Source organism: Rana temporaria, chromosome 1, assembly GCF_905171775.1.
Source record: "Rana temporaria chromosome 1, aRanTem1.1, whole genome shotgun sequence".
Taxonomy (NCBI): Eukaryota; Metazoa; Chordata; class Amphibia; order Anura; family Ranidae; genus Rana; species Rana temporaria.
In genome coordinates this window covers 254,016,282-254,028,495 of record NC_053489.1, presented here as the reverse complement: position 1 = coordinate 254,028,495, position 12,214 = coordinate 254,016,282, and the positions used below count along the sequence as shown (strand labels likewise).

General features: G+C 41.2%; 1 protein-coding gene and 1 long non-coding RNA gene across 4 annotated transcripts in view; one reads left to right on the top strand and one right to left on the bottom strand.

Annotated features, from left to right (window-relative positions):
- Nucleotides 1–11,902, bottom strand: part of CDH24 (cadherin 24) — a 117,359-nt gene extending 105,457 nt beyond the window's left edge. For 2 of the 3 annotated variants that reach the window (XM_040354176.1, XM_040354192.1), the window contains exons 1-2: nucleotides 11,466–11,902; nucleotides 8,357–8,725 (exon numbers count right to left, since the gene is read on the bottom strand). In XM_040354176.1, coding sequence (XP_040210110.1) covers nucleotides 8,357–8,725; nucleotides 11,466–11,714 — 618 coding nt within the window. In that variant the 5' untranslated portion in view covers nucleotides 11,715–11,902. Of the gene's footprint in view, nucleotides 1–8,356; nucleotides 8,726–10,277; nucleotides 10,332–11,465 lie in introns of all 3 variants that reach the window. The other variant, XM_040354183.1, reaches the window with a different exon arrangement.
- LOC120940992 lies at nucleotides 7,299–8,811 on the top strand. The gene is made up of 2 exons (XR_005749502.1): nucleotides 7,299–7,682; nucleotides 8,369–8,811. It is a non-coding gene; the product is annotated as an uncharacterized LOC120940992 (long non-coding RNA).
- Nucleotides 11,903–12,214: the final 312 nt, after the last annotated feature.

Below are 12,214 nucleotides of genomic sequence, written 5' to 3'. Positions count from 1 at the left end.
AGTGGACAGTGGAAGGAGAAGCAGTACAATGATAAGCTCATTCCTCTGTGACTGCTTTCTCTTCCTAACAACATGCTTCTTGTCAACACATGTTTTGATTGGCACCTTGTGGCACTTCTCTGCTCTCCCCCTCCCAGTTTGCCTTTCAGGGACTGCTGGAGCCTGATATACTGCCAAATTCAAGGTAACCCCCTCGGGAGAGCGCTTTTCCTAGGGGGTTATCATATGTGGGGAGGAGTCGCGTGAGCCACTGGGGGACCCCAGAAGTCGTGTTCGGGGCCACTCTGTGCAAAACAAGCTGCACAGTGGAGGTAAGTATGACATGTTTGTTATATAAAAATAAAAAATAAAACGATCCTTTACAATCTCTTTAACAAAATATGAAGAAAGTTGAAAATATTGCATGTATAAAAGACTCTTCTTTTTCAACCAAATTTAACTGAAATTAGGTGTCAGCAACAGCAAAACAAAAGAATTATGATGCCAGAAGTTTGTCCTCTCCATTTGTTTGAAGTCTTATCTATGAAAAGCACAATTTTAGAGCACTTGTTCAGAAATACAATTTATTCAGGTCTAAGATTAGAATTATTAAAAATTCCACCACCAAGGAACTTGGAAGTCAGGATGTGTCTCTTTGTCCTTTCAATGTGATGTAAAGGCCCGTGGGCAGGGTCAGTTGACTGGTACGCAAGTTGGAGTAAAGACACACAGAGAGGCCAAATACAGTGGCACTGTTATTATTTGGTTAAATAGAAGTAACAAATGACACGTGGAGAGCAGTGGCAAGGGACTTACTTAACAGTCATAAAACAAGATGGCATCAGAGTCTTGACAACACAGGTGACTAGGCTACAACAGTTCTCAGCAACACTGGCGATACTTTAACACAGCCCTAGCACTTTAGGTGTCACTACAATAATGCTTACATTCCAAGAGCAGCATCTGAATAAAGAGTGTAGCTGACTGGCAGAGCAGCAGTGCAGGTAAACTTAGCAGACAGATAAAAAAATCTTTGCCCCGCGAGTTGAGGTATCCCTGTTCTGTCCCTCCTCAACAGGAACCTCTCCCCAGCACTAAATACACTATCCCTAACAAGCAGGGCTCCTGTCCCTACTCTATCCACTTTGAAATGCAAGCCAACTTCTAGTGTTGCAACATCTAATCGGACAGCTGCTTCCCTGATGACACCTACTGAGGCTTTGGTGGAACAAAAATCCTCTCATCCTCCATTCCCTCTGTACAGTGGCCAGCAAAACAGCACCACCTACAGAAGGGAGGATAAACTGCACTTGCCTACACTCCCCCCCCCCCCACTTTTACAGATGCTGTTCTCTGCATTGGAAGCACACAAATGCAAAATACAACTTCTCATAAGACACAAATGGATTGATAACAAGTATGTTTACACAACATAGTCATAATACTTTGTAGGTAACTGCCCTCAGTTAGACCTAATCGGACAAAGACCCCACTGGCTCAATGCCAGGACTTTCAGCTATTGTTGGTTGCTCAGAGGCCTCAGGTGTTTGGGGGTTACCATGGTCAGGCATAACACCCTCACCTGGGTGGGCAACAGTATCCATGGAGGGGTCCATAGGCTCAACAGGACACTTAACATCTTCACATGGGTCCTCAGTAATGTCCTTGAAAGCATCAGTTGGACTTTCTCTAACAGGACAGCCAGGATCCAGAAGATCCTGGATTTAATGGGTGGCATATTTCATTCCGAGGAAACTTCCTAGATGGAAGGATTGCCCATGATACTAGTGTCCTCCCAGTCTGAAGCGGGTCTGGTGGAACAATCCCCAGTCAGCACACAGGTTTCAGTGAAGGAAATAGGTCAAGGAAATAGGTAAGGGAAATAGGTTGGGAACTGTTGTTTCTCGACTCAATATGGGGTAATCTCCCACCAAGGTTCGAAAATGTTACCTTTGGGTTTTTCCTGGACAACTGGCTGCTAAAAGATATTTTGTTAAAAAAAATTGACAAAACGTTCAACCTACCTTAAAGATAATGCTTGCAGTTAGAGTACAAAAAAGTCCCATTACCATGTTGCTGCCATACATTTTCTGGACTAATTGTAGAGTCTTTTTAAAATAATTTTGACCCTGCCAAAGGAGCAGATAAAAAAGTAGAGATCACTGGTTCCCTCATTAACTGAACTCCCTCTGTAAAAATCTAGGATGATTATTAGAGTTCTGAAGTTTATTGTGTTCATTCTGAGAACTGTTGGTCTCCTCCAATACTCACAATTTCTCACTTGAAACCCCTTGAGCGTTGAAAAAAGATTAAACCCTACTAGATCACAAAAATACTTTTTTAAGGAAGCCAAGAACTCTCTCAGATGATGGCTGCATTCACCTTCAATAACCCAAGAAAACTTATTTAAAGCAGAGCTCCACCCAAAAGGGGAAGCTCAGTTTGTTCACTCCCCCCCTCCTGTCCACTGCCATATTTGGCACTATTTGGGGAGAAAGAGAGTGGGTACCTGGTTTTGATAGGTACCCCCTCCCACTAACAGGAAAGACCACTGCAGCATTCTCTGAGTATTTCTGGGCCCTTCTTCTCCCCCCTGCCGCCTGCTGGGACACACACAGGTCCCAGAAGATGATGGGAACATACAGAAAGCACAGCATGACTCGCACATGCGCAGTAGGAAACTAGCTGTAAAAACCTGAAGGCTTCACTACCCATTTCCCTTGGTGAACATGCTGGCGCTTGCACCTGAAGCAGATTGAAGCAACAGCTCAGTGTCCCAGGACAGGTAATTGTCCTTATATTAAAAGTCAACAGCTACAGTATTTGTAGCTGCTGACTTTTAATTTTGTTTGCCCAGACTGGAGCTCCACCAGGTCACTTAGTCCTGATAACTGTAATGTCCATCCCTGGCTGGGCAATGCACCTCTTCTTAGCCAGATCCAACAGAGAAAGATGTTCATTAATAATCAAAAGTTTGAGATGGGAGGAGATACAGGTGGTCAGAAAAGCCATTGTATCATTGCAAACTCAGGGCTAGCCGGATGTGTGATTGTACAGACAGGTAATGTAATGCCTGTTGTGTACAACTGTCAAGAAGACACCACATTGCTTTCTCTAATTCTAAAATGCCAGAAATTATTTGTATACCTCTAGTTTTATAACAACTAGTGTCACTGAGCGTAGTCCAGATACAAAAAGGTAGATAATGTTTTGACAGACCCGCGGAGAAGAAAATTCCTCCTACTTGTAAATTAGGAAATCAGTCAGGAAATTGTCCACCCACAGTATGGTTCCCACCACAAATAGATCTGATAAACAACCGAACCAAAGATGACCACTATTTAGATTGCATAATGATCAAGAGGTTTCAGACCCTGAGTAATTTGTTGCTTCTTAATACCAATGATTTCCACAGTTCTGAAAAAGGTATTGATGTGCAAAATAGTGGCAGCTAAAGTTTCAGCAAGACCAATGACTTGGTTTATGCAACTGCTAGAAGAACTGCCTGAGGGATCAGCCAGGTGTTCTCCCCTCAAACAGGACCTCCTGGTTCAAGACATTCTAATCCATCCACACCTTCCAGAACTTTTCTGGAGGAAAATGTAGTCTATTCCATCCCAACCTTCCAGATTGATTTTTTCAGCCAAAGAACTCTTAGATGATTTGAACAATTTCTGACCACAATGACAGAATACATATTGCTTTCATACTCAAACTGAACTTCTCCAAATTACCTCACTTTAGAATTTTGTGTTCCAATAAAACAGACAGAAATCTGTTAGAGCACATTATTTGTTCAGTTTTCAGCATTTTCAGCTGCTATTACTAGAACCTTACTTCAGATGCACAGTTAAAGTGTTATTTAAGGATCTTAAGGATAGTTGAACCTGAACCCTTTAAGTCAATGTAAGAAATTCCACTAAACATGTCTAACAAGTGAACAACATAATGCCGTCTTTTTGCATTTTATCCCTAGGTTTCCTATGGTTAATTTGTATTAGTCTTTACTTTATCCTGTTCCTTCATCCCCACTGGAGGAATAGCGTACATGTGACCATAGTTCTTAAAACACACTTTAATAGAGCACAGCTGCTTAGAAAACACACATTTTTTCATGCAACAGTTGGGTTCACAGAAGCACATTCTCATTCCACTACAGCAAAAGAAGCAACCTGGTTAAACTGGTACTTGCTCTGGTTAAGGATACCAAGTATGTATCATCCTTTTCACCAGTATCCACCTTCACCAGATAATACAGTACTGACATTCTGGCCTCAAAAGATACTTCTTTTGACCTTGCAGTTCTGCACAGAATGCTTAACAAGAATCCTTTCCCCTTTCTTCCTTGCTGCTTTGTTAAGTACCATAGTGTGTGCCTCTGCTAGAACCAAAATAAGTCTACAGTAAGACTTAACTTTAAACTTGTCTAGTCATTTGGGATATAGACAACACAAAGGTAATGCCCCATCAAAAATTTGTAAATGCTTCTTGTTGATATACAATATATGAGACTTGCTTTGTGCTTAACAAACACAAAAAACACATAAGGTCCAAATGAGCGAAATAAACAGATTTGATTTTTTTTTCCGGTGAAATTTATAAAATATATTATACAGTAAATCTTCTATTTTATAATTTATTGTTGCCATCTTCTATAGGTGAACCTTTTTAAGAAAAAGCAAAACTAGTTGAGCTCGACAAGGTGTGTAATATTGTTCCTACCAATATACCTGCTGGAGTTAATACCACCCTTGACCAGGAACCACTTGGCAGCTACAATTGCTTTACTTCAGATATAAGAACAATATAGATGCCTGCAAAGTTCAGCTTCAGCATTGCCAATCCACTCAATAAACCTTCTTCTTACAGCATGTTCACATTTTCCCCTTGGCCAATGCTCTAATAGCCTCCTTAACTGGTGCTTTGCCCATGCATAGATCTAGTCAGAGACTCCAATGAACAGAGGATTGTCTCCTTGCTTTTTGTGTGACAGCTCTGGGTCAATCAACAAGAACATGTACCTGTGTATGTACCTGCTCCCAATGGATGAATAGATTGGTTGGAAAGCTAAAGACAAGTAAGTGTGTGATGATGGGTTTGTTTTAAGTGACCTCCTTTCTATTTGTGCTTTTGTCATTACCAAAATATAGCACAGGGCATTTCCTGCACTGTATAGAACCCACCTTTTGGTGTGTATAGTGAAAAGTAAAGGGGCCAAGTAAGGGGGCCTCAACATACCCTTCAATTCTCCTTGAGGGAGTAGCCATATCTGGGTGTTGTGGCTATGGACTGATCCATCATATGTAGATGTGACTCCAGCGGTCACATACAGAAAATACTTTTAAGGATTTTGCACTTAAAGGGGTTGTAAACCCTCCTGTTTTTTCACCTTAATACATCCCAGGTGAGAAAACTTCTGGCAGTCACCGCCCCCCCCCCCCCAGCCCCCCCGTTTTCCTTACCTGAGCCCTGGAATGTCCCAACGGTGGGGATGTGCAGTCTCTCTGCCCGGGGTTCTTGGCTCTTGATTGGATAGATTGATAGCAGCACAGCCATTGGCTCCCACTGCTGTCAATCAAATCCAATGACACGGGTGCCGGGGGGCGGGGCAGAGTCCTGCATTCGACGGCTATGGACGCCAAATGCTGGACACGGGAGTGCACCCACAAGGTAACCCCCCGCTCTTCCTAGGGGGTTATCTGATGGGGGGAGGAGCCGCGAGAGCTGCCGGGGGACCCCCAGAAGACTGCGTTCAGGGCCACTTTGTGCAAAACGAACTGCACAGTGGAGGTAAGTATTGTTATATAAAAAAAAAAAAAATGTAGTATCACTTTAATAAATAATGTGTATTATAGACAGCTGCACTTTATTCTGTTAGCTATGTTGCTTTCATGGATTAAGTTAATTCCTCACATAACATAATGCTCGAACAGCACTCCAATAAATAAAATGCAGCTCACTATACCAGATTTCACCTAGAGCAGAGTTGCTACAACTGCTGAAATTGTTCCTAAGGGAGAAGAGAACTGCAATCGTTCGTCATCCACTAGTATCAATGTCAAAAAAGATTTAAAAAAATATTGAAAAGTGTAGGTGCCTGTGAACGTCCACCAGAGACAACCCAGGAACAAGGTCAAACATGTCTATCCATTGGGGAGCTTTAAGTAGATGTTTTTATCCTTTGTCAGTTCACACAGATAAGGCCTAAGCTGTTATGACCACTAAAAGATATACTTATCTACAGCGTAAATTGGTGGTAAAACAAACTGTAGATAGTTGGATCACAGCCCAAAGTCCGAGCATCATCTAATGTGCACAGCCAGATGTAGTGTCAGACAGTTAACAACATTCCACTCAGTAAGCATTTAATATGACTAAGAAAGGACACAGCTATTCACCGTTTGTGGTTTTATATTGATTTTTCAATCTCCAGTAGAAACTCTGTAGACATAATCAAATCCTTTACAGTGTTGATGTTTAATTTCTCATTATGTCTGACACATCTATTTTTTTTATTTAACTGCAGACAAATACAAGGCAAAAACATATAATTTCTAATTAGAACATTACACTCAAGCCTATAAAACAGCATTGTTATGTTTATTAACTGATTGAAAAATTTCTATTAGCAATTGTATGATTTGTATAATTTTCTGTGGTTTCTACCAAATTCATAAAAGTCAAATTTATATGTATACATGGACATATTTGAAGGGTCAACCCTCCTGATAGTATAGTTATGAGTTGAGTGTGTTAGAATGAACCTCTTAGAGCCCACTCATACCATATGCATTGGGCTGGTTTGGGCACCATTACCCAATGTAGTCCCAAAGCATACACAAGGTAAGTTTCCTTATGTCTAATTGTTTCAGTTTATGCCAATGCAGTGCATAAGTGTGCACTGAAAAAAGTGTGACAGGTTGCATTTCTATGCAACGCACTCCAGTGCATTACAATGCACCGAGGTACATAAAATTTAATGAAATGTCAATTTGTCACATTTCAATTAATTAAAGAAAAAAGGGTAAGCAGGGCGATACATTGCAACAAAACATTGCACCACCCTTTCATAGCACACACCAGAGAGTGCAGAATATATAAAGCTAAATGTGCACCTACTGGTGTAAATTGGCCCTTACTTACTCATATTTGTCAAGGAATCCAAAGATGAGATATCCAATGCAGTTAATGGCTCTGCTGCCCCACCCAATCCCATACAGGACTTTCACTTCTCCAGGAGACACAGGTTTTTTTTTCCAACTGTTGCATTCTCCACAATGTAAATTCAATGCAAAATTTTATAGAGAGAGAGTGGGCTTCTCTTCTTATGGAGGAGCAGGGAATTCAGCTAAAGAATCTACCTGATTCCCTAAACAAGCTGGTTGAAAATTAAAACAATCCATGTCTACCGAGAGCTTACAATTCAGCTGATTGGCCCTTTAATAATGCGGATCAAAGAGCAATGATGATGTCATGTATGAGGCCACCAGAATCACCATTCTTCAGTTTGGAGCACTCAAGAGAGTGAAAGATAATTGCTGATTAATTGATATGGGTTACTGCATTTTGCTTAATTAGAGAACCTGAATATCCATTAATGCCTCACATGATACCACAAATTTGTACTTGTTGGATAATGATAACAAACATATTTTTTCTTCCAGTAAATGAAAATGGTATCTATAAAGAATCATTGTATTAAGGTAACACAAGTTGGCCATAGAATCTGTAACATGATTATAGAATAATTTTTTTTGTAAAGGATTTTTGTAACCATATGGTTTGTTGTAAAAAATTGCAAATGTTTGACCTAAGGTTCGTTGAACATCACAGCAGGATATTGTATGAGAGAACAAAGTATATTCCAGTGGTTAGATTGTTTGTAAATGCATTAACAAAAGCACTGTGTAACTGTACCCTCAGGGTATACTGTTCCAACATTTTGCTTAGGCTACTTAAAAATATCATAAAGCTCAGAATTCCTACTTTGTAGTGACAGCTGAACAGAGGCCACATTTAAAACTTCTTTCTCTGCTTAAGCCCAAGCGGCTGTCATAATCACCAAGCTTCAGACTAACTCATTTGGGCTTAATTAAAAGTATTTGAAAAATCAGGTCTGCCTATAGCCACAAGGGCTCAACTTGAGAACCCCTGAGTATAGACTGTAAATTTTGAGTAAATCAGTAATATTTCAGCAATAGTTAGCACAATCACAAAGATGTATCTTATGTTGAATTGGTAATTGTAAAGTTAGTCATGGTGGAAAGTTACTGCAAAATCCTGTAAAGCTGTCTTTTGTAAAAAACACTACTAAAATATTAGTAAAATAATAATAGTAATAATCATAATAATAATAATAATAATAATAAATACTCACCCTCCCAATTAGCACAGGTTCTGGTCCTGCATATTCTTCAATTACAAAGAACTGGTTCCAGACCCAACTACGTTTGGACCGTGGAGGAGGGCCAGGCCCCTGAGGGGGAGATGATGAAGACCCAGCCTCTCCACTAAGACCAGGAGACATGTCCTCCAAAACTGGCACAGTGGAGGAGCAGCCCAGAAGAAGCAGAGAGAGTAGAGGACACAAGTGAAGGGCAGGCATTGGGAAGATGCAAACCCGGTCGAAGAATAAGTCCACTGGACAGAAGTCACAACAAACTGCAACTTCTTTGTTGTTTGGTGAAACCTTCCATGTAGTTAAGAGGTGAAATTTACAATGCACCTCAATCCATGTGATGTGAAACTGGCAGAGAAAAAAGGCAAGAGAGGAAGAAAAGGTTACAATGTAGGACTATTTGGCCTCCCCTTCATCATTAAAGCATTTTCAGCGAATAGGTTTCTAACCTTTTTTTTCTAAAATCTTTTCTGTGTTCTAGTTAATTCTTACAAATGACTGTACTATGAGTAACTATTGCTGACTGCAATATATCAAGCTGTGCACTACATCAGATCCAGCATTTGCATTTTAATTGGATTGCACTTAGTTACTGCACTTTTTTTGCACTACTTAATAAAATAAGGCAGACTATGTGCATTCGCCATTACCAGCACTTGTTAACCTCTTGGGTTGCACATCAATTTAAAAAAAAAATTTGCCACTACTTCATAAGTCTAGTATAGTAATGCTGATAATGGCACGTATCCTTACTGCACTTGAAATAGACTATTATCCTGTGGTCGTATAGTCAACAGCTGCAGCAGTGAGCCATGGGCATCCTTGAGGTCAGCTGGGACGTAACAGGGAGTGTCTGTCATTAGTACATGAGAAGCAGTGGACTTAAGAAGTCAACTGCCTCCGGTTTTGTCTGAAGCACAAGTAAAAGGATAGAAGCAGAGGAAGCTTAGCAAGAATGATATTCAGAGCTGTGCTGCTTCTGTCTGCACTTTTGTTTTTCTCTCTCTCCAGATCTCCTCTGCGTTCTCCCCCCTCTCCCTGCAGGCCTGATCTTTTATGTGAAAGGGTTTTGACTGTTCTTTCTTACCTCTTTCTCTCTTCTCCCCTTGACTATAGGAGATTTTGTTTTATTTCTAACTCATGTTCTCTCACTCAAGCATTCCCACTGTTTATCTCTCAGTTTCTTCTCCCCATTGCACCCCCCTCCTTGTCTAGAAGTTATTTCCCCTGTTTGGTTTTAGCTGTGTACAAATTGTACCATCTGTCTCTCCTCTCTACTTCTCCTTCCCTTTCCCCCCTCGCTTCTCCATTCTCTCTCTGTCTCTTTGTATGCCCGTCATGTTCAACACTTTACGCTTTACTGCAATAAGAAGAGGATAAGAAATCATAGGGAGAGAGACTCAGAGAGGGAGGGGGGATGGAAAAAGGGAGAGATAAAGAGAAGAGGAAGAAAAACAAAACAGACAAAATGGGTAAGAGGGAAAGAAAAAATGCCTAAAGGATGGAAAGATGAAGAAGAAGAAATAAAGAAAGAATGGACATGAAACAAGGGGAGGGCAGAAGTCTAAGGAGGGTGTAGAGGATGGCAGCAGCTTGCCTGGACACAATTTGTGCCACTGCAGAAGTTCTGTGGCTCTAAGGGACACACATGACCATCTGGTGACACATCTCCGTGATAGCAACAAATATCCTGCAGTAACTCCTTAGAGGCTCAGATAGGTGACCAGAATGAAGACAAGTCACAGCATTCATCTTTCAATGATTTATGTGTGTTTTTTTCTCTGGGTTATGCATAACAAACTTATACTCTGTGATGTATTTCTTTTACTTTATCTCTACTCATTTCCATTTAGATATTTCCAGTGTCCTGCCATCTGGATCTGTCCTTTTTTCACATTACCGTTCCTCCCGCTATCTTCATTCCAACTGCTTGTAAAATTCATGTCTCTTCTCCCTGTAGGGTTTAGTGGATTATTCTAGTGTGGTGGATGCTGGGTATTAACTTTCACATATAAATGACAATTTTCTTCTTGAGACAGTATCTGCGCATCACATGAATTAAACTCTTACATATACATGTCAGGTGGATTGTCTGCCAGGGAGCGTGTACAGAATGCTGTGTTTGACATTCTGATAGGGTCATTGATCATCTCTCTCTCTCTCTCCGTCTTATTGCTCCCTAAAACTCCTTATTGGATCCCATTTCAGCATCCTATAAAGCTTCTATTGCCTGGCATAAGTGCTCCTTGTAATGCCTGATTACTCCATTTGGTGCAATTGATCCCATTGTTCAGTTAAATCTCTTCTCACTGCATCTCCTTTTTACAATGCATAAAACAGTTTTTCCATAGCTGTTCCATTACTTATATTGCTCCACATAACCTTTCCCTATAAATCCGGTATTGCTCTACATAAATTCTCTAATTGCTCCATAATTACTCCCTAGAAATGGGTTCCTTTACCCCGTTTAACCTTCTACAAGACGTGCACCATATAACTTATATTTTTGCCCTTATCTGCCCTCAAAGCTCCTCCTTGCTCACGTTTCCTCCAACTGACCATCATTGTAAATAGTGGCTGCCAATTACCACCTCAGCCCATATGTCCTCTCTGTTCAACCTTCCACATAACTCCAACAACTGGTAAATAGTACTCCTGTCTATAACACCTCCTGGAACACATCAAGTAACCAGAACTCCTCCTACTGCTCCTAGTGTATGCTGTTGCACTGTGTGCAAAATGATCATGCAGACAGCTTGGACCCAACTGAGCTTCTTCCATGTATTCAGATGTAATTGGGAACATTCACATGTGTGTGTATAAACACATTAGCTCTGCATGAATGCAGTGCACATTAGGCATGCTGTGCATCTGAACGCTCACGTCAGTCTTAGGAGAGTACGTCTGCTCACACGTCCATACAGAATTACACTCACATATGTATATGTATCATTCTATACGGTTATGGACACAATCTCCATGTGTTCACAGGTGTTGGCTATGCCTCTCCTACAGACAACATAGATTACCTGTCCATCACACACATGCCACATACACTCATCACACTCAAGCAGAAGTTTTAACGCACCGTATAACTCCAGACGTATGAGACAGACCGCTGCAAAGACAGGTCAAGATGTGGCAGAGACCTCTGCAGAACTAGCTCCACATGGGTGCCAAAGACCACCGAAGGGATAGATGCTATTATATGAGAGAGAGCTGCAGAGACTGCTCCAGTTGTGAGGCAGACTCCTGCAGAGAGAGTTCCAGATGTGAGAGAGGACAAGACTGCTGCAGAGACAGCTCCAAATCTGCGAGAGCCTGCTGCAGAGACCATGTGATAGAGAGGAACAGACAATGTTAGAGACAGTTAGTGGCAGACAGTGCTAGAGAGTGAGAGGATGAGACATGCAGGGTGAGGGTGATGGACTAATGGAGCTAGACAGAGAAAGAGAGGGAGACAGGCAGATACAGGTTCCTGCAGATGCTGCTCTGGTTTTAGAGCGAGTGATGCTGAGAATACGAGTTGACATGCACCCCCCCAAATCCTCTGCACTCTCCCCCTCCTCCTCCTCCTCAGTCTCTCTCTTTTTCTATCTCTCCTCCTCTTTCTTCCTCTTTCTCCTTTCCACTAATACAAGAGGACACAAAGAACAGAGAGAGACAGAGACAAAGTGACAGCGAGAAACCAGAGGGACAAGGAGTGAAATAAACACAGAGCTCACAATGGTCAAGCAGCAGCAAGACGTATATAAGGAAACATTGGAAAGCAAGAGATAGATGGATAGATAGATAGATAGATAGATAGATAGATAGATAGATAGATAGATAGATAGA